At 41.3% G+C, this 27,906-nt stretch overlaps 1 protein-coding gene across 1 annotated transcript in view; it reads left to right on the top strand.

The window, feature by feature from the left end:
• iars2 (isoleucyl-tRNA synthetase 2, mitochondrial) overlaps positions 1-27,906 on the top strand; it is a 108,292-nt gene that overhangs the window by 44,142 nt on the left and 36,244 nt on the right. Inside the window, exon 14 of the mRNA XM_063055745.1 lies at positions 7,886-7,979. Coding sequence (XP_062911815.1) covers positions 7,886-7,979 — 94 coding nt within the window. The remainder of the gene's footprint in view (positions 1-7,885; positions 7,980-27,906) is intronic.

Raw genomic sequence — 27,906 nt, 5'->3', positions numbered from 1 at the left:
GGGGAACATATGGAGGGGCAACGCCCAAGGAATATTCAACTGGCATACAATGTCGAGTCTCTCATATCAGCAAACTCAGCCTTCATGGTTGCCATCTTTTCTTGGTCTAGTCTCTGCATACGGGCGTGGACTGGCAGGCCAGTTGTGGGAATGTGGTGCTTGACCCCATGTTTTGACACTGTAGTGGAGAATGTGGGCTTGGTACGGTCTGGGAATTCCCCCAGCAGTCAAGTAAACTGGCACACAGTGGTGCATGCGCTTGACAGAGTCATTGTGGGGAAGTTACTGAGGGAGCTGGCTAATGATCCAAAGTCCTTGACAGCCACAAGCCGGTAGTTCTTAAGATAGACCAACAGTCCTTGGGCACACCGATGAGAGGTCTAGTCACTTTAACCAGGATGAAGTCCCATGTGTAACATCACCCACTGAAGTAGAGTGTCATCCATCGTCTCACGTAAGTTTGGACCTTGCTACTGTTGGTGGTCTCCAGTGAGGTTTTGTCACTCTTTGCCTTCTCATCAATAGGCGATGCTGGCAGCACACTCACTTGAGCACCTGTGTCACATAAGAAGCATCACCCTGAAAGGGTGTTCATATTGAAGAGTAGACGACCCTGGCATCTGAAACCCACGGTGTTTCCAGACCTCTGCTGTCCCGATAAGCTGGCACTGTCGAAGCTGCAAGGCAGTTAGCACTTCCTAACATTTGTACCAAAGCAAGCATGGTAAAAACACAGGCCCAGTGTAGTCTGTTTCGCAGCGTCGTGCATCTTTATGTTGGGAGCCTTGCTGACCAGGCTTATTGAGATAGAGAATTAAGGAGGAATGATACATTGCTGCCCAGCTGAGTGTAGAATATCAGCCATTTTAGCAAGCATCCTGTAGTCCATCACGGGCTGCGAACTTGATTAGACTTCTGCTGTATGATGTTAAAACAAGGATGGTGATTTCCCACTTTGTGGTCCATTAGCTCCGAGGCTTAGCATTACCGAGACTGGGTAAGGAGAGCAACTGTTTGGTGTGCTTGGACTCTGATATTCCAAAAGTCTGCAAAAGCTCAGTTTTCAGTGATTGGTATTTATCGTGTTCAGGCGGGTGTTCAAGTAAACTCAACACTCTCGCCACAGTGGTATTCCTGTGCGACGCTACCATAAAGTAGAATTTGGTGTCATCGGCAGTGATTTCTCGCAGAGCGAACTGTGCCTCAGCTTGTACAAACCGAGTGACAGCATTTTGCTCCCAAAGCTGGCAGTTTCAAAGCGACTGCGTTGGCCAACGTGTTCAGTAACCCTCGAATCGTCCTAGAGCAGGGGTCCCCAACCTTTTTTGCACCGCGGACCAGTTTAATATTGACAATAATCTTACGGACCGGCCGACGGGGTGGGGAGGTGTTAATCACAACCGGAATATAGGTAATAAGTCAACTATAAGTCACTTATAAGTGGCTAATACACTCCATTTCATTTCTAAAAAGGTTTATCTAACGAATTTAATATTAAACACAGCGCATATTTTCCTCGCATGAATATAGTGATAAGTCAATTATAAGTCACTTCTAAGTCGATAGCATTATAACATTTTAAGTAACGTTTGGGTATTAAACACACAGCGCATATTTTCCTGATCTTCTCCAAAGTCTTCCAAGTCTCCAAGAACCTGTCACCTGGACATTACCTTTCTCACACCAGGTATTACTTGCCGATCTGATGAAGGGTCTCGGCCCAAAAAGTCAACTCTTTATTTCTTTCCAAAGATGCTTCCTGACCTGCTGAGTTCCTCCAGCATTTTATGAGTATTACTCTGGATTAACAGCATCAGCAGAAGCCCTTGTGGTTACTGTTTGCCCATTGCTGCTTTCTTATGGATCCAAGTTAGATTTCATCAAATTTTAAAACTTCCATTGCCTTCCCATTCTCCAGCTCTTGAATATCAGTCCCTTTTTGTTGTTGTTGTTACTGTTAATACCAATGCCACTATCTAATCTGGAGTTCATCCCTTTTAGATCATGCTTAACATTTACTCATCCCATTAGGATTTTGTCCAAATTCCCTAAAATCTTTTTTTTAATATTCAAACACAAGGAAATCTGCAGATGCTGGAAATTCAAGCAACACACACAAAATGCTGATGAAACGCAGCAGGCCAGGCAGCACCTATAGGAAGAAGTACTTTTACTATCTCTTCTTTCAGTTAGTTCTGACGAAGGGTCTCGGCCTGAAGCGTCAACTGTACTTCTTCCTATAGATGCTGCTTGGCCTGCTGCGTTCCACCAGCATTTTGTGTGTGCTTTTTTAATGTTCATTTCATTTTGATTATGTTCTTCCGATGTTTTGTTCTGCTGAAGATGCCATGTCAATAAAAGTTATGCAGTTACTTTAGTTACAGTAAGATTAGTATAGAGTGACTTTACCTTGTCAATGATTGGTTTTAAATAGTACAAAAATTTTGTACCCACTTGATAATCAGGCTTTAAGCAACAAAAATTCTACCTTGTAAAGTGAACCTATTGCCAAATCCCTGAGGTCTCTGTTGGTCAGGGTCGACCATGGATGTCGCGTCCTAGTTGTCTAGATTTGCAAGCTAGGGTAGTACAATTTGGAGAGCAAGCTGTTGCCGGTGTAGCAAGCTCCCCCTTTGATGAACCCAAAGGAATGGAAGAGCCTGATACAGTTTGGCACCAGCAGCGTTGCAGGAGTTGCCAGTCAATTTTGAACTCAACGTGGGACTGCCTTGGGGACTCAAGCTTCGGATTTTTTTCCTCAGGGTTTACACCTGAAGCCTCACCCCATGAGTGGGATTATCCGCAAGGCAGCAGAGGTTCGAGATCAGAGTTTTCCCACTAGATGAGCTGCTGACCATAGCTGATGTGTCCCACCTGCCCAAAGCGACTGGCTTTAAGGTGCCAGTAGCCCACCTTTGCACTTCCTCCTGTCAGTAGAAACGGTTCCATCAGTCTTAGAGGATAAGCCACAATTTGGTTGTCAGTGGCACAGACCATTGGGAGCATTTAATAGGTAGTGGGAACTTATCCCCATTACTGCCCCTGGGTATAACAAACTTGGGGAACCGCCAAACCCCTTGTCATTCAAAACCTTGCTAAAATCGTCATAGTCATACTTTATTGATCCCGGGGGAAATTGGTTTTTGTTACAGTTGCACTATAAATAATTAAATAGTAATAAAACCATAAATAATTAATAGTAATATGTAAATTATGCCAGGAAATAAGTCCAGGACCAGTCTATTGGCTCAGGGTGTCTGACCCTCCAAGGGAGGAGTTGTAAAGTTTGATGGCCACAGGCAGGAATGACTTCCTATGACGCTGAGTGTTGCATCTCAGTGGAATGAGTCTCTGGCTGAATGTACTCCTGTGCCCAACCAGTACATTATGTAGTGGATGGGAGACATTGTCCAAGATGGCATGCAACTTAGACAGCATCCTCTTTTCAGACACCACTGTCAGAGTGTCCAGTTCCATCCCCACAACGTCACTGGCCTTACGAATGAGTTTGTTGATTCTGTTGGTGTCTGCTACCGTCAGCCTGCTGCCCAGCACACAACAGCGAACATGATCGCACTGGCCACCACAGACTCGTAGAACATCCTCAGCAGCGTCCGGCAGATGTTAAAGGGCCTCAGTCTCCTCAGGAAATAGAGATGGCTCTGACCCTTCTTGTAGACAACCTCAGTGTTCTTTGACCAGTCCAGTTTATTGTCAATTCGTATCCCCAGGTATTTGTAATCCTCCACCATGTCCACACTGACCCCCTGGATGGAAACAGGGGTCACCGGTACCTTAGCTCTCCTCAGATCTACCACCAGCTCCTTAAATAAATGATGTAGCTTCAGTCTTGCAGGTGTAGCATCCAAATAACCCAAGTGATTTCCCACATTCACCCTATTCATGAAAATTACAAGCCAGGAGGTTATTCAACTCATTATATTTGTGCCATTTGAAGAATTAACCAGTCTAATTCCCATGTCGTAATGCTACTCTTGTAGCCCTGCAGGGTGTGGATTTTTTTTTAATGTGTTGAGTTTTTCATCCTTTACGAATCTCCATTTTACTTCTAAGAATCAAATAAATCACTTGTTTGCCAACTATTTGTGCTTCAGTGTTGGTTACATTCTCTAGTGTGTACCCGGATCTTTTAAAACTCATATGAGAATGTGCTAGGATAGTAATGTTTCAAATCAATTGGAAGGGATAATTGTGATCTTATTTAAGCTTTAACAAACACTCAGTGTATTTCTTTCTTGGCTCTCCTCTCAACCTTGGTTCATGCTTTTTCCATTTTTATTTAGGTAAAATAGTTCTGCAAGGGATGCATTCACAATATATGTGGTATTGAATAGAATAGTATTTATTCTACTCCTTGAGTTTCATTGTTGTAGTGAGCATGAATGCATATGTAAGAATTTTAATCTTCTCGAACTAACCCTTCAAAATTATTTACTTATAAAAAGTCAAGATTAATAAATGTGCGAGTCAGCTCCTTTATGATTACTAAAACATATGCCTACTTTGTTCTGTACCTTTGTACTGGGAGTGTAATGCTGAAATTGCAGAAGTAAACGTGGCTCCATTTGAACTTTTATGGATGAATAAAATAATTCACAGACCATGTTATTTGTCTTCTGACGAGGAAGTGGTTTAATAAAAATTTTCACCTACTTACAAAAGTGCACAGAAATTTCCTGTAGATAATATCTTTCCCATTTTCTATTTTCATGGAATTATTTGAACAATGACATTTATTTTCAGAATGCAGCATCTAACTTATGCAATTTTGGATAACATGATATTTTTAAGTTGCTTTCCATGCTTATGGCAGTGGGTTTTTCAAAATGGTTTAAAGGAGAATGAAAACACAGATTTAATATACCTCACTTGGCCATCTACTGTAGCACTGAACATGAGAAGATAGGATGATGCATAATGTCACACTATTGGGTTCAAGAATAGTCATTGCCCTACAGCTGGCAGTCTCCTGAAGTGGTGTGGATAACTTCACTCACCACAACTCTGAACTGATTCCACGATTTACACTCTCACTTTCAAGGATTCTACAACTCATGTTCTTGTATTATTTAATTATATGCACTTTGTCGTCTTTTGCACGTTGGTTGTTTTCTAGTCTTTGTTGATGCATAGTGTTTTTTTTAATATAAATTCTATTGTATTTCTTATTTACCTATAAATGCCTGCAAGAAAATGTATCTCAAAGTAGTATATGGTAACCTATGCGTACTTTGATAATAAACTTACTTTAACTTGGACTTTATTCTTTAACTGAAGAGGAACTAAAACATGAAATAAATTGGAATTTTAAAGCTGTGCTTTCTTTTATTATTTAATAATTGGGGGTGGTGCACATTCTCCTTCAGTAGTGTTGAGGTTGAGAGAACTGAGAGCTTCAAGTTCTGAGGAGGGAATGTTACATTTGCTTGTCCTGAGACAACTATATAGAACCACATATAAGAAAGCCTACCAATGTCTCTACTTCCTTAGGAGGTTAAAGAAATTAGGCATGTTCCCATTGACTCTTAACAACTTTTATCAGTGCACCATAGAAAACATTCTATCTAGATGCATCACAGCTTGGTATGGCAACTGCTCTGCACGTGATTGCAAGAAACTGCAGAGAGTTATGGACATAGCTCAACACATCTCAGAAATCAACCTCCCCTCCATGGACTCTACATGTCTCATTGCCTCAGTAAAGCAACCAGCATAATCAAAGACTCCATCAATCCCAAACATTCCTTCTTCTTGAAAGCACATACCACCAGGTTCAAGGACACTGTTATAAGGCTATTAAAAGGTTCCCTAGTACAATTCGATAGACTGTTGACCTCTCATGTTCCTCGTTATGATCTTGCACCTTATTGTTTACCTGCACTGCACTTCCTCAGTTGCTGTTAAATTTTATTATTATTTCTCTGTTATTGCTTTACCTTGTTCTACCTCAATGAATTGTGTAATGATTTGATCTGTATGAACAGTATGCAAGACAATACAAGCTTTTCATTGTATCTTGTACGTGTGACAATAATAAGCTAATTCCAACAGTTTATTTTAACTTTTGTACTTAAATATAATTTTTGTCATTGTTTCGAATAAGATGATAACAAAAATGACGATCACTGGATCTTATTTTTTGTTTTAACCGTGTCAGTGACAGTGGTACCTGTCACAACTCCAAGCACCCAAATTAGTATCTTAGTTGCTGTCTGTAGTTTGCATGTTCTTGCTGTGACAATGCGAGTTTCTGTCTGTTGCTGCAGTTTCCTTCCACGTTCATGTTCACCGTCTAGTGTTAATTACTTCTGGTATTAGAACCAAAGGGGAGTTGAAGGGTATGAGAGAGCAATAGGAGTATGAATATGGTTTGAGAGTTGGGTTTAAAGTACAACATATAGCTCGATACATTGAATATATCTCGCAATTCCTCCGTCAAAACGCCATCCCCTTCTCGCAATTCCTCCGTCTCCGCTGCATCTGCTCTCAGGATGAGGCTTTTCATTCTAGGACGAGGGAGATGTCTTCCTTTTTTAAAGAAAGGGACTTCCCTTCCTCCACTATCAACTCTGCTCTTAAACGCATCTCCCCCATTTCACGTACATCTGCTCTCACTCCATCCTCCCGCCACCCCACTAGGAATAGGGTTCCCCTGGTCCTCACCTACCACCCCACCAGCCTCCGGGTCCAACATATTCTCCGTATCTTCCGCCACCTCCAACGGGATCCCACCACTAAGCACATCTTTCCCTCCCCCCCCTCTGCATTCCGCAGGGATCGCTCCCTACACAACTCCCTTGTCCATTCGTCCCCCCCAGCCCTCCCCACTGATCTCCCTCCTGGCACTTATCCGTGTAAGCGGAACAAGTGCTACACATGCCCTTACACTTCCTCCCTTACCACCATTCAGGGCCCCAGACAGTCCTTCCAGGTGAGGCAACACTTCACCTGTGAGTCGACTGGGGTGATATACTGCGTCCGGTGCTCCCGATGTGGCCTTCTATATATTGGCGAGACCGGACACAGACTGGGAGACCGCTTTGTTGAACACCTACGCTCTGTCCGCCAGAGAAAGCAGGATCTCCCAGTGGCCACACATTTTAATTCCACATCCCATTCCCATTCTGAAATGCCTATCCACGGCCTCCTCTACTGTAAAGATGAAGCCACACTCAGGTTGGAGGAACAACACCTTGTATTCCGTCTGGGTAGCCTCCAACCTGATTGCATGAACATCGACTTCTCTAACTTCCGCTAATGCCCCACCTCCCCCTCGTACCCCATCTGTTACTTATTTTTATACACACATTCGTTCTCTCACTCTCCTTTTTCTCCCTCTGTCCCTTTGAATATACCCCTTGCCCATCCTCTGGGTCCCCCCCCCCGCCCTTGTCTTTCTTCCTGGGCCTCCTGTCCCATGATCCTCTCCTATCCCTTTTGCCTATCGCCTGTCCAGCTCTTGGCTCCATCCCTCCCCCTCCTGTCTTCTACTATCATTTTGGATTTCCTCCTCCCCCCTTACTCACTCTTCCCTCAGTTAGTCCTGACGAAGGGTCACGGCCTGAATCGTCGACTGCACCTCTTCCTACAGATGCTGCCTGGCCTGCTGCATTCACCAGCAACTTTTATGTGTGTTGCTTGAATTTCCAGCATCTGGAGAATTCCTGTTGTTTACGAATATGGGTGTGAGGTTGCAGGCATGCAATGAAATAAGTAGAAAGGTAATGAGATTGGAGATTCCTCTGCCAAGAGCCCACATGGACCTCTTGTATCATAATAAATTTCAGCTAAATAATCATGTAATGGGTTTAAATACAGTATAAATCTTTGGTTAAATTATTTTGTCTTGCTTTTGTTTCTGTAGAGTGGAGGCTCTGATGTGTCAAGCTATATCAAGGGAGAAGATATCCTGGATATTTGGTTTGATAGTGGCATCTCATGGGCAAATGTGTTGGAAGGTTAGTTAAATATTAATGGAAGTTACATATTTTATATGATTTATAAATTTTAATCTAAAGAAATGGTTTGAGAGTTGGGTTTAAAGTACAACATATAGCTCGATACATTGAATATCATTGAACAAGTTGGAAATTTTGTGGTTTTGAATACCTGACTTCATTTTCTCTAAAAGTTAGTACTAAAAACTGGAAAGGAATAAATTGTAGATTCTGGAAATCTGAAATAATACCAAATTTACTCTTTCTCTCTGTCTATAACTCCACAGGTACTTAACTGATCTGCTGAGTATTTTTAGCATTTTTAATTTTTATGTCATCTGTCAGTGCCAAGTTGTCTACTAATAGTAGTATTAATGAAACAGTTCCATTATATGTGAATAATTAAGCTATGTGCAGAATTACTCAAAAGTTGTAAAACTTTGAAAAACATGCTGTACATTTCCTGACTTATTTGAAGAGGTTACAAGTGCTATGGATAGAGGAAATCAAGTAGATGTACAATACCTAGATTTCCAAAAGATATTTGATAAGATGCCACATTAGGTGTTATTGTGAAAAATAAGAATGATCTAATGAACTGATTACAAAATTGTTTAAAAGGTGGAAGTCAGGTAGTCAGTCGTTATTTTTTGAATTGCGACCAATGATGTGCTAAATTGTGACCAATGATGTGCTACAGGGATCATTACTGGAACCTCTGTTACTTTGTTGAATATGTTAATGATTTTGGTGAGAATCTAGGTGTTGATGATACCAAATTCGTGTTGCAATGGGCAATGAGGTAAGTTACCTAAGGTTACAACATGATATCGATCAACTGGGAAAGTTGGCAAAGGAATGCTATATCAAATCTAATACTGGGTGTGAAGTGATACATTTAAGTAGTTAAATCTGGACAGTATGGTTTATAATAAAATTGAGCATTTGTAAGGCATTGATCAGACCACATTTGGAGTGTGGAGAGCAGTCTTAGGCCCCATATTTAAGAAAGGAGGTGCCTGCATTGGAGAAGATCCAGAGGAGGCTTACAAGAATGATCCTGGGAATGAAAGGGTTAATAAATGAGTGTTTGATGGCTTTTGGCCTATACTCACTGGAGTTTAAAAGAATCAGGTATCAGAATAGACTGTGGGGAGGGGTATGGAAAACTCAGTGACATTACTGATAATATAATGGCCTAGAGAGTGTACAATGGCATGCAAGGGTTTGGGCACCCCTGGTCAAAATTTCTGTTACTGTGAATAGCTAGGCAAGTAAAAGATGAACCGATTTCCAAAAGGCATAAAGTTAAAGATGACACATTTCTTTAATATTTTAAGCAAGAAAACTTTTTTGTTTCCATCTTTTACAGTTTCAAAATAACAAAAAAGGAGAAGGGCCCGAAGCAAAAGTTTTGGCACCCTGCATGGCAGTACTTAGTAGCACCCCCGTTGGCAAGTATCACAGCTTGTAAACACTTCCTGTAGCCAGCCTAAGAGTCTTTCAATTCTTGTTTGGGGGATTTTCGCCCATTCTTCCTTGCAAAAGGCTTCTAGTTCTGTGAGATTGTTGGGCCGTCTTGCATGCACTGCTGTTTTGAGGTCTATCCACAGATTCTCGATGATGTTTAGGTCGGGACTGTGAGGGCCATGGCAAATCCTTCAGCTTGTGCCTCTTGAGGTAGTCCATTGTGGATCTTAAGGTGTGTTTAGGTTCATTACCCTGTTGTAGAAGCCATCCTCTTTTCACCTTCGGCTTTTTTTTACAGATGGTGTGACGTTTGCTTCCAGAATTTGCTGGTATTTAATTGAATTCATTCTTCCCTCTACCAGTGAAATGTGCCCCATACCACTGGCTGCAACATAAGCCCAAGGCATGATCGATCCACGCCTGTGCTTAACAGTTGGAGAGGGGTTCCTTTCATGAAATTCTGCACCCTTTTTTCTCCAAGCATACCTTTGCTCGTTGTGGCCAAAAAGTTCTGTACAAAAGGTTCGAAGGAACATCTAAATAAGCCTGCTGCATTTTGGAAACAAGTCCTGTGGACTGATGAAGTTAAAATAGGACTTTTTGGCCGCAATGTGCAAAGGTATGTTTGAAAAGAACTGTTAAGCACAGTGGTGGATCGATCATGCTTTGGGCTTGTGTTGCACCCAGTGGCATGGGAAACATTTACTGGTAGAGGGAAGAATGAATTCAATTTAATGCCAGCAGATTCTGGAAGCAAACATCACACTGTCTGTAAAAAAGCCGAAGGTGAAAAGAGGATGAGTTCTACAACAGGATAATGAACCTAAAACACCTCAAAATCCACAATGGACTACCTCAAGAGGCGCAAGCTGAAGGTTTTGTCATGGCCCTCACAGTCCTCTGACCTAAACATCATCGAGAATCCGTAGATAGACCTCAAAAGAGCAGTGCATGCAAGACGGCCCAAGAATCTCACAAAACTAGAAGCCTTTTGCAAGGGCAAAATCCCCCAAACAAGAATTGAAAGACTCTTAGCTAGCTACAGAAAGCATTTACAAGCTATGATACTTGCCAAAGGGAGTTTTATTAAGTACTGACCATGCAGGGTGCCCAAACTTTTGCTTCAGGCCTTTTTCCTTTTTTGTTATTTTGAAACTATAAAAGATGGAAAGAAAAAAGTGTTTTTGCTTAAAATATTAAAGAAATGTGTCATCTTTAACTTTATGCCTTTTGGAAATCAGTACATCTTTTACTTGCTTAGCTAATCACAGCAACAGAAATTTTGACCAGGGGTGCCCAAACTTTTGCATTACCACTGTATGCGACAAGGACACAAGACCTGTTATTTGAATAAATAAATAGCAACTGCCAAAATGCTTTGCATAACAATTAGTTCAATAACAACAGTACAGCAGATGCAAGTCCAGATCATTTACTTTTGGGCATGTTGCTGAGAAAAGAATATTTACTAGACCTCAAGATAGCTTCATACCTTTCAGGATTAGACAAGAATTACTTGCATTGAACTAATCCATGCAGTAGGCAGGTGCAGCCTCAGTTGAACATCTGACTTCATTGAAGGAACTGCTGAAGGTTCAATCAACATTATTTGCCTGAATAAAGAATCCACAATGTACTAACTGGGAGACAAGAATTAACTGCACTCCCTTGATAGCTGCTACCATCATATTTAGGTATGTGGGCATCACTGACATTTAATTGCCCATTCTTCGCTGCTGTTGCAAAACCATTGGTGAGTCACTATTTTAAATCATTGCAGTCTTCTGGTAAACTTACTCCTACAATATTATTGGTTGGGGAGTTTTATGTTTTCAACACAGTAATGATAAAAGATAAATCTCCAAGTAAGGATACTATATGTCTTGGAGGGAGTGACAAAGAAATTTGATCATTGTAGGAATTATTGGGAAAGAATTATGATCAGGTTTAATGTCATTGGCATATGTCATGAAATTTGTTTTGCGGCAGCAGTAATACTTACCATTGCATTACTTAATACAGGTTGAGTACCTCTTCTCTGAAATTCCAAAATCTGAAAACCTCTGAAATCCGATTTTATCATGAGTGCTGACGTAATGTCGCAAATGGAAAATTCCACAAGATACTGGGAAGGTTCCCAGGCGATGCGCAAGCCTCTGTGCACCATTGACTGTTCTGAGCTGAAGTTATGTAATGAATAGAAGTTAATGGAAAAATAGAAAAATACTGAATAAAGTGAAAAATATCATGTATCATCAGTGTCAGAATGAACCTATGCCGCTTTATGGTGTGCTGATCATGAAACAAGTAAAGCTCTAACCTGACTAACTGAAAATTGCCGGTAATTGTGAATATTCAGCAGGTTGGTAGCAGGGATTTAAGAAAAGGCATCGCATTAAATTGTTAAGGTGTCTGCTGATCATGAAAATCTCACACTAGAGCAAGGCTATGATGCAGATTGTTCTTACACATTACATAAATCCTAAAAAGTAAAATACAAATACAGTGTGGTGTAACCTTTTAATCAAATCATGACATCGTAGGTGAATATTGAAAGCCTGCCATTGTTTATTTTTGTTCAATAGCTGACTCAAGTATTCTCCCAATGCTGCCATACTGATTTTGTTACCCTATGCAGATTATATTGATGGTATGTAGTATTTTTTACTGTTAGCTACATACTGTATGTGTGATGAACGAGTATAAAACGAAAGCTGCTTACCAGTATTATAGAAATTCAGAGTTGGAAATGATAGCAATCCCAAGCTATCCAAAATCTGAGAAAAATACGAAACATTTCCAGCCTCAAGCACTTTGGATAAGGAGTACTCAGCCTGTAATTTAAAACATTGCAAATTATAATTTTAAAAAAATGTCAAAGGCAGCAACTTGTGGCAGTTTGGAGCTTTGAGCAGCACCCAATCAGAAACCGGAACCCTGAGAAGGCGTAGCTCAGTCAGGTTCGCTGAATGAATGGAAAAGGCAGCAACTCGGGCCATTTGGTGCTTTGAGCAGAGGCCAGTTAGCTTTCGGGATTGATTGACAAGATCAAATTAAAGTGAGGCAGGGGCAAGCGGAATGGCCATCACTTGAGTGGTCACAGTTAGAGTGGTTTTATTTTAGGTTTGAGTTCTTCGAGGCTTCAGCGAAGGGAGGTTTCAGTCCAAAGAAAAAGCTATCGGTAGATTTTTCTTTTTCTCCCCCACAGTTTATTGTTTTTCCTTCTGTATAGTTACTCAGGAGCTGTAGAGATGTCAGGCAGGATAATTGAATGCTTCTCTTGCAGATGTAGGGAAGCAGAGAGACCTCCAGTGCCCCTGATTTCACCTACAAGAAGTGCATCCAGCTACATCCTCGCGTTAAGGAGTTAGACCTGGAACTGGATGAACTCTGGATCATTTGGGAGACTGAGGGGGTGATAAGATGTATTGAGAGGTAGTAACACCCAAGGTGCATTACATAGGAAATTAGGTGATGGTCAGGAAGGGGAAAGAGATTAAATAGCCAATGCAGAGTACCCCTGTGGCCATCCCATTCAACAACAGGTGTAGTTTGGATACTGCTGATTGGGATGACCTGGTAGAGGAAAGTCACAGTGGTCAGGTCTCTGGCGCTGAGTCTGGCTCTGTGACTCAGAAGGGAAGGGGGAAGAAGAGGCGAGCTGTGGTGATAGGGGATTCATTAGTTTGGGGAACAGAACAGAGGTGCTGTGGGCAAGAACAAAATTCCCGGATAGTATGTTGCCTCCCGAGTGTTAGGGTCTGGGATATCTTGGATCAAGTCCTCAACATCCTTAAGTAGGAAGGTAAGCAGTCAGAGTTCATGATCCATGTAGGTAACAATCATAGGTAGAAAGAATGATGAGGTTCTGCAAAGTGAGTTCAGGAAGTTTGGTGCTAAGTTAAAAGGCAAAACCTTCAGAGTTGTGATCTCAGGATTGCTACCCATACCATGTGCTCGTGAGGCCAGAAATAGGAATTTTATACAGTATAACACATGGCTAAGGATTTGGTGTAGGAGGGAGGGCATAAGATTTTTGGATCATTGGGAACCCTTCCAGGAAAGGTGGGATTGGTACAGAAGAGATAGTTTGCACATGAACTGGATGCGAAGTATTATCCTAGTGGAAAGGTTTGCTCACGGTGTTGGAAAGGGAGGAGTTAAACTAGAGTTGCGGGGGGATGGGAACCAGAGTGCCAAAATAGATAGTAGAGAAGTTAAGGAGACAGATGTTGTTAAGACCTCGGACAAAGTCAGGAATCAAAAGGTTGAGCATGGTGTGACTATTGTACTGAATTGTGTATATTTCAATGCAAGAAGTGTCGTAGGAAAGGTGGATGAGCTCAGGGCATGGATCAACACCTGGAATTATGTAATTGTAGCCATTAGTGAGACTTGGTTGCAGGAGGGGGCAGGACTGTCTGCTCAATATTCCGGGGTTCTGTTCCTTTCGACGCTACAGAGTGGGAGGGATTAAAAGAGGAGGGGTGACGTTACTAGACAGGGGAAGTGTCACGGCAGTATTTAGTCAGGGCAGACTGCAGATCTCGTCTATTAAGGTGCTCTGGAACTGAGTAATAAGAAAGGTATGATCACATTAACGGGGCTATATTACAGACCACCCAACAGTCTGAGGGATTTAGAGGAACAAACTTGTAGATCGCAAGAAACACAACATTGTTACAGTAGGTGATATTAACTTTTCACATATAGGCAAGGAGTCCCAAACTGTAAAAGGACTAGAGGGGATAGAGTTTGTCAAATGTGTTCAGGAAAGTTTTCTTAATCAGTACATAGAAGTCCCAGTGAGAAAGTGTGCGTTACTTGATCTGCTATAAGGGTAAGGGTTAGGGTCATTACCTCTAGTAATCACAGTACCATTAGTTTCAAAGTAAGAATGCAAAAAGATAGGTCTGATCTGTGGGTTCAGAAATGCAAGAGAAAACTTAATAAAGAAATCAGAATGACTAACAGAAGGCACGAGGTTGCCCTAGCAGGCAAGGTTAAGGAGAATCCTAAGGGATTCTACAGATATGTTAAGAGCAAAAGGATTGCAAGGGACAAAATTGGTCCTCTGGAAGTTCAGAATGGTAATCCATGCATGGAGCTGAAAGAGATGGGGGGTGGGGTGCGGAGATCTTAAATGCATCTGTATCTACTCAGGAGACAAACACAGAGTCTTTATAAGTAAGGCACAACAGTATCAACTTCATGGACTCTATGCAGATTACAGAGGAGGAGATATTTGCTGTCTTGAGACAAATTAGGGTGGATAAATCCTCAGGGCCTGACAAGGTATTCCCTCAGACCCTGCAAGTGTAGAAATTACCAGGGCCCTAGCAGAGATACTTAAATCGTCCTTCGCGATAGGTGAGGTGCCGGAGGATTGGAGGATAGCTAATTTTTTTCCACTGTTTAAGAAAGGTTCTAAAGATAAGGAAATTATAAGCCGGCAAGGCTGACATCAGTAATGAGAAAGCTATTGAAAGGTATTGTAAGGAACTAGATATATTTGGATAGACATGGACTGATTAAGGATAGCCAGCATGGCTTTGTGTGTGGTAGCTCAAGTCTAACCAATCTTATAGAGTTTATTGAGGATGTTACCAGAAAAGTTGATGAAGGCAAGGCAGTGGATATTATCTGCATGGACTTCAGCGAGGCCTTTGACAAGGTTCCATATGGGAGGATGGTCAAGAAGGTTCAGGCATTCAGCATTCAAGATGAGGTAAATTGGATTAGGCACTGGCCCTGTGAGAGAAGCCAGAGAGTGGTAGTAGATGGTTGCCTCTCTGTCTGGATGTTTATGACTAATGGAATGTCGCAGGGCTTGGCATTGAGTCCATTGTTGCTTGTCATCTATATCAATGATCTGGATAATAATGTGGTTAACTGGAGCAGCAAATTTGTGGATAACATCAAGACTGAGGGTATAGTGGACAGAGAGGATGCTTATCATGGCTTGCAGTGGGATCTGGACCAGCTGGAAAAATGAGCTGATAAATGCCAGATGGAATTTAATGCAGACAAGGTGTTGCACTTTGGTAGGACCAACCAGGGTAGATCCTATACAGTGAATGGTAGGGCACTGGAGAGTGCAGTAGAACAAAGGGGTCTGTTCCATAATTCTTTGAAAGTGTACTTTTGGCACATTGGCCTTCAAAAATCAATGTATTGAGTACAGGAGATGGGATGTTAAGTTGAAGTTAACACATTGGTGAAGCCTAACTTGGAACATTGTGTGCAGTTTTGGTCACCTTCAACAGGAAAGATGAAAATAAGCTTGAAAGAGTGCAGAGAAAATTTACAAGGATGTTGCCGGTTCTGGAGGACCCGAGTTATATGGAAAGATTGGATAGGTTTGGATTTTATTCCTTGGAACGTAGAAGATTGAGTGGAGATTTGATAGACATATTCAAAATTATGAGGGGTATAGATTGGGTAAATGCAAGCAGGCTTTTTCCACTGAGGTTTTGTGGGACTACAGCTTTAGGTCATGGATTAAGGATGAGAGGTGAAAAGTTTAAGGGGAACATGAGTTGAAACTTCTTCACTCAGAGACTCATGAGAGTGTGGAATGAGCTGCCAGTGCAAGTGGTACATGTGAGCTCTATTTCAATGTTTAAGAGAAGTTTCGATAGGTACGTGGATGGTTGGAGTATGGAAGGCTATGGCACCAGTGCAGGTCGATGATCATAGGCAGTTTAAGTGGCTCAGCATGTACTAGATGGGCCAAAGGGCATGTTTCTATGTTGTGCTTTCCTATTACTCTAAATAGAGAACAAAGAATGCTCAGCTGTAAGCAACAGACAGTTTAGAGATCTCTTGCAGGATGTTAGGGATAAATTTGTCCTGGTGAGGAAGATAAAGAATGGTAGGATGAAGGAACCATGGGTGACAAGTGAGGTGGAAAATCTAGTCAGGTGGAAGAAGGCAGCGTACATGAGGTTTAGGAAGCAAGGATCAGATGGGTCTATTGAGGAATATAGGGAAGCAAGAAAGGAGCTTATGAAGAGGCTGAGAAGAGCAAGAAGGGGGCATGAGAAGTCCTTAGTGAGTAGGGTAAAGGAAAACCCTAAGGCATTCTTCAATTATGTGAAGAAAAAGAGGATGACAGGAGTGAAGATAGGACCGATTAGAGATAAAGGTGGGAAGATGTGCCTGGAGGCTCTGGAAGTGAGCGAGGTCCTCAATGAATACTTCTCTTCGGTATTTACCAATGAGAGGGAACTTGCTGATGGTGAGGACAATATGAGTGAGGTTGATGTTCTGGAGCTTGTTGATATTAAGGGAGAGGAGGTGTTGGAGTTGTTAAAATACATTAGGACGGATAAGTCCCCGGGGCCTGATGGAATATACCACAGGCTGCTCCATGAGGTGAGGGAAGAGATTGCTGAGCCTTTGGCTAGGATCTTTATGTCCTCGTTGTCCGCAGGAATGGTACCGGAGGATTGGAGGGAGGCGAATGTTGTCCCCGTGTTCAAAAAAGGTAGTCGGCATAGTCCGGGTAATTATAGACCAGTGAGCCTTATGTCTGTGGGAAAGTTGTTGGAAAAGATTCTTAGAGATAGGATCTCTGGGCGTTTAGAGAATCATGGTCTGATTAGGGACAGTCAGCATGGCTTTGTGAAGGGCTGATTGTGTCTAACAAGTCTGATAGAGTTCTTTGAGGAGGTGACCAGGCATATAGATGAGGGTAGTGCAGTGGATGTGACCTATATGTAAGGCATTTGACAAGGTTCCACACGGTAGGCTTATTGAGAAAGTCAGAAGGCATGGGATCCAGTGAAGTTTGGCCAGGTGGATTCAGAATTGGCTTGCCTGCAGAAGGCAGAGGGTTGTGGTGGAGGGAGTACATTCTGATTGGAGGATTGTGTCTAGTGGTATCCCACAAGGATCTGTTCTGGGACCTCTACTTTTCATGATTTTTATTAACGACCTGGATGTGGGGGTAGAGGGGTGGGTTGGCAAGTTTGCAGACGACACAAAGTTTGGTGGTGTTGTAGATAGTGTAGAGGATTGTCAAAGATTGTAGAGAGATATTGATAGGTTGCAGAAGTGGGCTGAGAAGTGGCAGATGGAGTTCAACCGGGAGAAGTGTGAGGTGGTACACTTTGGAAGGACAAACTCCAAGGCAGAGTACAAAGTAAATGGCAAGATACCTGGTAGTGTGGAGGAGCAGAGGGATCTGGGGGTACATGTCCACAGATCCCTGAAAGTTGCCTCACAGTTGGATAGGGTAGATAAGAAAGCTTATGGTGTATTAGCTTTCATAAGTCGAGGGATAGAGTTTAAGAGTCGCGATGTAATGATGCAGCTCTATAAAACTCTGGTTAGGCCACATTTGGAGTACTGTGTCCAGTTCTGGTCACCTCACTATAGGAAGGAGGTGGAAGTGTTGGAAAGGGTACAGAGGAGATTTACCAGGATGCTGCCTGGTTTAGAGACTATGCATTATGATCAGAGATTAAGGGAGCTAGAGCTTTACTCTTTGGAGAGAAGGAGGATGAGAGAAGACATGATAGAGGTGTACAAGATAATAAGAGGAATAGATAGTGGATAGCCAGCACCTCTTCCCCAGGGCACCACTGCTCAGTACAAGAGGACATGACTTTAAGGTAAGGGGTGGGAAGTTCAGGGGGGATATTAGAGGAAGGTTTTTTACTCAGAGAGTGGTTGGTGCGTGAAATGCACTGCCTGAGTCAGTAGTGGAGGCAGATACACTAGTGAAGTTTAAGAGACTACTAGACAGGTATCTGGAGGAATTTAAGGTGGGGGCTTATGTGGGAGGCAGGGTTTGAGGGTCGGCACAACATTGTGGGCTGAAGGGCCTGTACTGTGCTGTACTATCCTATGTCTCTGTCTAACGTAGGTATTACGATTGTCCAGGTGATCGAAGACTGAGTGGAGAGCCAGTGAGATCGCATCTGCTGTAGATTGTTTGCAACAATAAGCAAATTGTAGGGGTCCAGGTCCTTGCTCAAGCAGGAGTTGATTCTGGCCATGACGAACCTCTTAACAGTAGATGTGAGTGCAACTGGGCGATAGATGTTGAGGCGGCTCACCCTGCTCTTCGTGGACACTGGTGTGACAGTCACCTTTTTGAAGCAGGTAGGAATCTCTTAATGTAGCGGTGAGCTCTCCCTACTTCTATGCGCTTTCCCCTGCAGCCATAGAAGATGTAGCACCTCTCCTTACAGCTTTCTCAGCACTATCCAGGGACCTGAACCACCCTTCAATGTGAGGCAGAGATTCATATGCATCTCCTTCAACATTGTCTACTGCATTTGGTGTTCTTGATGTGTCCTCTACTTTGGTAAGACCGAAGTGCAGACTAGATGACCGCTTTGACAAACACCTGCTCTCTGTCCACAATGGCACGAACACTTCTTCAAGAATTCTTCAGTTAACTTGTTCCTTCTCTGTCCTTTTTGCCTTTTCTTCTGATTATTCAGAACATAGAACCGTACAGCACAGCACAGGACCAGCCTTTTATGCCAAAATTTATTCTGCTTGTACAAGATCTGCATTCCTCCATTCCCTGCATATCCATGTGTCTAACGGATTTTTAAACACCATTATTATATCTGCTTCCACCAAGACCCCCGGCGGCCCATTCCAGGTACATCATGTTTTTTTAAAACAAAGTTTGCACAACTCCTTTAAACTTTCTGCATCTCACCTTAAATGCATGTCCTCTAATACCCTGGGGAGATGCGTTTTAACTCTATGCCGTTTCAAAATCCTATAAAATTTTCTCCATCTCCCCTTAGTCTCTGGTGCTCTAGGGAAAACAACCTAGGTTTGTCTAGCTTCTCCTTATAGATCATGCCCTCGAGGCGGCATCATGGTAGACCTATTCTGCACCCTTTTCAAAGACTCCACATCCTTCCTGTAATGGAGAGACCAGAATTGCACACAATACTCCAGTGCAGCCCTACTAAGGTCTATGTGGTTATTCTTATACACTGCCAATTTCCACCCACTGCTCAGGCCTTATCACCAGTTTCTTTCCCATCCATCTGCTCACCCCATTTCCCTTATTTAGTTCCATGTTCCACCTTCCATTCCTATCAAACTGCATCACCTGTAGCCCTTTGATGTTCTACGTATCTCATCCCAGTTTCTTGTCACTATTTCCATTATTCCTTCCACCATCTGCCAATCAATGCATCTCAACTGGATTTACCTATCTTTTGCCCCACCCCTTCCCCTCACCTCTTTATCCTGGCTACCTCCCCTCTACGCTGTTCAGTCGAGGTGAGGGGTTTCGACCATTGAGTTCCTTGAGTAGTTTGTTTTTGCTCCAGACAAGAACAACTGCAGTCTTTTGTGTCCTCTGTTACATGACTGTAGTGAAAATTTCTCTTTACATCAAAACAAATAATTTAGTCAGTTATCATTTTGGCTATTACCTTCCTCAACAAAAAGCACGTAACTTTAAAAGAAATCTATATATAACCTGTTTTGGGAAATCAAGGAAATAAATGGGGTTCTTCAGTGAAAGCAGCAGTACGCAGTTAAGGAAGATGCTAAGTTGGCCTTCATTGTTAGAGGTTTTGCATACAGGATCAAGTGTGTTGGGATACAATTATACAGGGCCTCAGTGAGAATGAATCTCAAATGCAGTGTGAAGTCCTTTATTACATTAAGGAAGGCTATACCTACTATATAGTGAGTGAGGCAAAGATTGACCAGTGATTCCTGGATAGCAGACCAGTGTTTTGCAAAAAGATTGGTCAGCTAGGTCTGTACTCACCAGAGTTTAGATGAATGAAAGACTATCTTATGGAAAAGTACAAAATTCTGATTAGGTGTAACAGCAGGATACAATTGGTTGTTTCCCTGGAGAGTCAAAATTGAGAAGTTCACATCTTGGGATACTGGGTCAGGTATATAGAACTGAGATAAAGAGGCAAAAGGTAGTGAACTTGTGGAATTCTTTACCGTGGAAAGCAATGAAGGCCAAGATGCTGAAAATATTTAAGAAAGAAGGAGACACAATAAAATATCAAGTAGAATGACAAAGAAGCAGAATGTAGTATTACATAAAACATAGAGCAGTACAGCACAGCATGGCCCAAGATGTTGTGCCAACCTACTCCAAGATCAAACTAACCCTTCCATCCCACATAGTCCTCAATTTTTCTTTCATCTATATGCCTATCTAAGTGTCTCTTAAAAATATCCCTGATGTATCTGCCTTTACCACTAGCCCCAGCATGCACTTACCACTCTCTGTGACATTCACCCCTGTACTTCCCTCCAATCACCTTAAAAGTATGTCATCTCATATTAGCTATTTCCACCCTGGGAATAAGGTGCTGGCTGTATGTCTCTTATGATCTTATACATCTCTATCAAGTCTCCTCATCTTCCTTTGCTCCAAAGAGAAAAGCCCTAGCTTGCTCAATCTTTCCTCATAAGACATGTTTTCTAATCCAGGCAGCATCCTTGTAAATGTGTGTACTCTCTAAAACTTCTACATCCTTCAAATAATGAAGCAACAAGAATGGAGCACAATACTAACTAGAGTTTCATAGAGCTGCAACATTACTTTGTGGCTCTTGAACTCAATCCCCCGACTAATGAAGGCCAATGTGCCGTACACCTTATCCACCCTATCAACTTGTATGGCAACTTTGAGGAATCCATGAACTTTTACCCCAAGATCCCTCTGTTCCTCTACACTACTAAGAATCATGCTACTAACTTTGGACTTTGTCATCAAGTTTGATCTTCCAAAGTGTACCACTTCACACTTCTCTGGATTGAACTCCATCTGCCACTTCTTAGCTCAGAATCCTATCAGTGTTTCACTGTTGGCTATGACAACCTCCTACATATCCACAACACCATTAAACTTAGTGTCACCTTGTGAGAAAAAAATCTGCCATGATTGTATTGAATGGTGGAGCAAACTCACAGACTGACCCTGTTTTCTACATTTTTGTGTTAATAATAGGTGTTTTATAATTCAGAGTTCAGTTTTCTCATACATCTTCTCATGTCAATGCAACAAGTAGCACAATCAAAGTCCTTAAACTATCCATTGGATATAGCATCAATATTAGATTTGTGTATTCTGACCTGGAAATATCCCTCAAAAACAATTGGTCACTGCATTTACTGCACATAGATTTCAGGTATTAAATGGACAGGCTGTTTTAAGAACAGTACAACTTTCACATTCTGTTTGAAAAATTCCAGTTGTTAACTAAACAATTTTTGCTCAATTTAAGAACTAAAGGGCTGCAATACTCAAAAGTATATTCCAAAAGAAAGCTAAGGTTTGTCTTTTACAGAATTTTTGATGAACTTCATGCCAAACAGAGTATTGCATGCTTGTTAGTAGCAAACTGTTTAGCTTTAAAATATAATAACCTATTTCAACAGCACCATATTTGATAATATTTAACAGATGTGTTAGCTTATTTTTTAAGTGAGCATATCTTTAGAATGGTGTTTGCCAGTCAAAGTGCAAACATAAAGCAAAGGTTGATTTTATTACTTTACATCTTGCAGTAAATTATCTATTCTTACAGAATTACAGTTAAGATTGGGGCGAATCATTGAAAGGTATGATGTGGTTAAGCAGTGGCTAACATATAAGGAGCTGCAACAGTTTGCCGTCCTTTCTGGCACAAAAAGACTCAACGTGGCTGACAAAAGGGTAGTATTGATTCCAAAGAAAAGTCATATAATGAAGCAAGACTTAAGAACTGATGGCAACCTAGAGTAATAATGTACCAAGATAGATAAAGAAAGTATAAGTAGTACAAGAGTAAACTTGAAAGGAAGATCAAACCAGATGATAAAGAGTTTTCAATAAATGTATAACAGGAGAAGGATAAATGAAGACAAATGTAATCTTTCACCATCTGAAACTGGAGAATTCATAATGATAAACAAAAAGTTGTTAGAGCAATTAAGCAAATACTTGGTTCTGCTTTCATGGACACAGGTAACTTCCCAGTCAAGTCAGGGAAGCAAGAGTAATGAAATGAAGAAATATAGAGGCCTGAGTTAGAGAGAGGAGTTGAGCAGGCTGGGACTTCATTACTTGGAGTATAGGATAATGAAAGGTGGTGTAGAAAATCATGATGGTCAAAGATACAGTGAATGCACAGTCTTTTCCCCCAGGCAAAGGGGGTTGTCCCGGAGGAGCAACTTCTTCAAGCAGAGGGTGTTGCTTACATGAATGAGCTGCCAGAGAAAGAAGTTCAGACAGTACAGCGATGGAACTTAAAGGACGTTTGGATAAGTACATGGGTAGAAGTTGTTCAGAGGGACACAGGCAAAATGTTAGCAAATCAAATTGTCTTAGGCGGGCACCTTGTTTGGCATGGTTGAGTTAGCCTGAAAGGCCTGTTTCCATGGTGTATTACTCTGTGTCTCCAGTAAATAAACAATAGCAGAAAGATTAATGGGATTAAGAGAAATATATCCTCAGGACCTGATGATCTGCATTCTAGAGTGCTGAAAAAGAGGTGGTCAATATATTGGTTGTCATCTTCCAAATTTTCTATGGTTTATGAGACTGTTCCCGTAGATTGAAGGGGTGGCAAGTAAAACCCCACTGATTAGTAAAGGAAGAAAACACAAGGAGCTATAAACCTGTTAGCCTGACATTAGTTGTTGGGAAATGCTTTATTGTTAAGAAGATTGACAGAATAAGGCACTTAGGAAATATTGAGGTGATTAGACAAAGTACAGATTTATAAAAGGCAAATTGTGCTTGACAAATCAAACCAGCTAGAGCTTTCTGAGAATGTGACTAGTAGAATAGAAAAAGGAGATTTGGAGTGTTTAGATTTTCAAAAGACCTTTGATAAAGCCCCATTTTAAAGATTAATGTGTAGACTTGAAGCATCTGGGGGTAATAGATTGAAAAAGAAAACAGTGGGAATAAATGAGACCTTTTCAGGAAGACAGGCAGTGACTACTGGGTACTGCAGAGATTAGTGCATGTACCTCAGCTACTCACAATATATATAAATGATATGGATGAGAGAACCAAATGAATCACTAAATATAGACATGACACAATATTGAGTAGGGATGTGAGGAGGATGCCAAGATACTTCAAGGCGATTTATATAAGTTGAGTGATCAGGCATATCCTAAGCAGGTTGTATAATGTACATATATGTAGGAAATAGCAGGAAAAACAGAAAATACATATTATTTAAATGGCAAAAGATTGAGAAATATTGATGTGCTGCTAACTTGTTGGTGCAACCTACAGTTAAGAAAGCAGATAACATGTAAACCTTTATTGAAAGAGGTTTTGAATGCAAGGTTATGATGCCTTAATACACTTTTACATGGTCTTGGTGAGATCACTCCTGAAGTGTGGTATGCAATTTTGGTCTCCTTACTTAAAGAAAATACTTGTACATAGAGTTAGTGCATCAGTGCATCACCAGAGTAATTCCTGGGATGGAAGGACTTGTGAGGAGAGAATGGATTGTCCAGGTCTGTGTTCTTCCGTATTTAACAAATTGTGAGCAGATTTCAATTAAATGAACAAAGTTCCAAGAATGATGGACAGGTTGAATGCAAGGAGGATGTTACCCCTGGCTGAGGTGCCTAGAACCAGGGATCATAGTGTTAACAGTACTGATCTATGTAACGCAGCTCCACAATCATTCTATCCCATCCCATCCCATCCCTCCCACACAGCCCATAACACTTCTTTTCTTGCATCCTAGCTATGAGTCTCTTAAATATCCTTATTGCATCAGCCTCTAACACCATCCTTATCAGTGTGTTCTAGTCTTGGTGGACTGAGGAGACTGAGACTGTGGACTGAGATGAGGAGACAGTTCTTCACCTGAAGGGAGCTTATCCTATGGAATTGTCTACCACTTGTCAGCAGACTTATTTATAAAGGTAGATCAATTCTAGTCAGAGAAGGTATATGGAGAGAGAACAAGAACATTTAGGAAATGATCTTTCCATTTATTTTATTTTCATTTCACTAAGTTTGCCTGTTTTTGATATTGGTTTGTTATTTAGCTTTCCAAACCAATGCTATGATGCAGCAACATAGAGATTGATCTGTGACCTGTGACAAAAATCTGTCAGTCTAAAATTTGAAATTAATAGTTGACCTGGCCATCAACTGGCTGAAGAGAATTCTAAAATCTGTTAGCCTTTGACAAATAAAATTGTTAAGCTGCCAATTTCCAGGAAACATAACCCCAATTTGTGCAATCACTCATTGTAATTTAGTCCAGGTATCATTCTGATAAGACTCCCTTGAGCTGCATTTATCTTTCCTTGATGTGGTATCCAAACACTGAGATTTGATCAGGGCGCCTGGAAGGTTATAAAAATTATTTATGCAATGTTCAGAATTCTTGAAAATCAAGTTTTAATGTTTCAAAATATTGTTTCTTAATCATTTTAGATTGAAATTGGCTGACTTTATAGGAGGAATAATCACCAATTACCTGTATAATTCCAAAGGTTAAAGCTGTAATATTTTATTAGTTTTACTGTTAGTTTGCTTACAGTAAATATATCCTTATCATACAATTGTTCATTTTCAGGAAGATGACATCTATTTATATGGCCCCCTAAACTTTTAGGACTTTGGAAGTAATTCTTGTTATCTCATTGTAGAAAAGCATTATTCCATCAAACCTTAATTTTTATCAGCAACTCCCTCTCATAATTGCCAGGTCATGTCTCTGCATGATTTGTGAGACTGTGGTGTCAAAAAACATGAAAGGAAAAATGTATGATTTTTGGGGACTATCCATATTGCTACTTGTAAACGTTGTTCTCCTAAAGTTTTTCCTTTTCAATATTAAATTTGACAGATTTTACTTCTTTGTTTAGATTGATTTGTTTAACCTTGATTTCAAAGATCATTGAGGAAATCCTTTCTCAAGAGATGCTGACTACGTTGTATCAAAATTACTTGTTTTCTTGTTAAAATTCATGGACTGCTAGTAACCTTAGTAAATACATTTTTTAATAATTCACAATTTCTCCTACAAGCATTCTATTCTGCATGAAACTTTATTCACCAATCTCCTTATCTTAGTCCTGCACTATCACTCAGCATTTTCAATGCATTGCACTTAGTGTGCGCATATCCTCACCTACCTTGTCCCAGCAGTTTCCAGCAGGCATTTTGCCTTTTCGTTTTGCTTTTGAAACATCTTTCATTTCATTTGCATAGCCCTTTGTGACATCTTCGATTATGTTCATTCTAAAACAGATTGGTGACTTTATTACTCTTGCCTTTGAATTCTTTTCCTCATTCGCACGATTTATCCTTTTCCTTTCTTTTGCTCTTTTTCTCGCGCTCTCTCACTCTCGAGCTGGGTCTAAACTGGCTGTTTTCCTCCGTGTCTCTTTTCTCTTCCAGTCCAATCTCACTCTTTTCCCCTCCTATCGCTTAAACCGGGCCACTGGTGATGCCATTGCTTTGGCCCTCCACTCTGTCTTGTCCCACCCAGAAAATTAAGCTTCCTATGCTAGGACTTCAACTTCAAAGTTTTAACATGATCATTCTGTGGAGGCTGGTAGATAAACTTGTTTTTGTTGGTACTCAAGATCCCAGGCAGTCCGAGTTGGCAGCAACATCCCCAGCTCCATCACGCTGAGCACTGGTGTCCCCCAGGGCTGTGTGTTCTGCTGGCTGCTGTTCACGGTGCTGACTTACAACTGCACTGCTAGATCCAGCTCAAACTGCACCATTAATTTCACTGATGATAGAATAGGGTTAGCTTTATTGGCAACAAAGATAAGTCAACATCAGAGAGGCTTGTCAAATGGTGTGAGAACAACAACCTGAGTCTCAATGTGGACAAGACAGAAGAGATAACTGTGAACTTCAGGAAGGCACAGGTTGACCACTCTCCATTGCACATTACAGTCTCTGCCGGGGCAAAAATGAAGTGCACAAAGTTCCTTGGTGTGCACATAATGGACGAGCTAACCTGGGCCCACTACACCACTTCATTAGTCAAGAAGGCACAGCAGTGTCTGCACTTTCTGAGGAGACTGAGATGTGCAAGGCTCCCTGTCCTCATTCTAACAGCATTCTACAGGAGCACCATTAAGTGTGTCCTGTCCGGCTGCATCATTGTGTGGTAGGGAAGCTTCAAGGCAAAACCCTACGAAGATCTCCGTAGTCTCCTTGCTCCCTTTTGTGACATTTGCTGTGAGCGTTGTATATGAAAGGTCTGGAGCATTGCTGAGGATTCCTACCACCCCTCCCATGATCTCTTTGACCCACTACCATCAAGAAAGGAGGTACAGGAGCATCAGCACTAGGACTGCCAGACTGGTTAACAGCTTCTTTCCCCAGGATGTGAGACTAATGAATTAGTCTTACCACAAATGAGGTCTCGTTCCTTGGACGACGAGCTATTTATTCTACTGTTTACTGTTTCCCTGTGTTGCATACTTCACATGCATTTAAGTTGTATTTTATTAATTTATTTGTGGTAATATTTTGTTTTATGTGCTGTGTGTGATATTTGTATTGTGGGTGCATCAAGGTCCAGAAGAACATTGTTTCATTTGGTTGTATATTCAGATGATACTAAACTTGAACTGGCTTTTTACCAGATAAATTGCCACTGTTTAGTATTTGTGAAGTACTAATTGACTTTTTTTAGAAGCTTGATCTACATATTTTCATTTATGTTTAGTTTTTGAGCACTTCACTATCAATATCATAACCATTTGTCTTATAGTGGTCAGTCACTGCCCTCTGGATGGTTCGTGGCTAGCATCTTTCAGTTGAGTTCTGACATGAAATCGACATAAATGATTAAAGAATTTTCTATTCAGAGTAGTACTCACTTCAATTTGTGAGACACTTTTGTGTTAATTCATGATCGTGCCATAAAATACAAGGTTTGTGTGTACCTACAGCAAGCATTTAAAATGAAAAGCACGTTGTCTATACTGCCACCTGCTGATTCAGCTCCTTTAACCACCAAACAATTTGTCAACTTGTTGCATCTTTGTTTCTCTTTTGAAGCTTCCTTCATTCCCTCTTGTAGGATGTTATGCAATTATTTCACTATTGTGTTATCTTGGAGTTTATAATATAGTGCACTCGCATCGAAAGTGATGAAATGCTTTGAGAGGCTGGTCATGACTAGACCGAACTCATGCCTCAGCAAGGACCTGGACCCATTGCAGTTTGCCTATCGCCACAGTAGGTCAATGGCAGAAGCAATCTCAATGGCTGTCTACATGGCTTTAGAACACCTGGACAACACAAACATCTACATCAGGATGCTGTTAATTGACTATAGCTCAGCATTTAATACCATCATTCCCACAATCCTGATTGAGAAGTTGCAGAACCTGGGCCTCTGTACCTCCCTTTGCAATTGGATCCTTGACTTCCTAACCAGAAGACCACAATTTGTGCAGATTGGTGATAACATATCCTCCTTGCTGACGATCAACACTGGTGCGCCTCAGCGGTGTGTGCTTAGCC

The sequence above is a fragment of the Mobula hypostoma genome, chromosome 8 (genome assembly GCF_963921235.1).
Source record: "Mobula hypostoma chromosome 8, sMobHyp1.1, whole genome shotgun sequence".
NCBI classification, from domain to species: domain Eukaryota; kingdom Metazoa; phylum Chordata; class Chondrichthyes; order Myliobatiformes; family Myliobatidae; genus Mobula; species Mobula hypostoma.
This window is presented reverse-complemented; position numbering and strand designations above follow the sequence as displayed.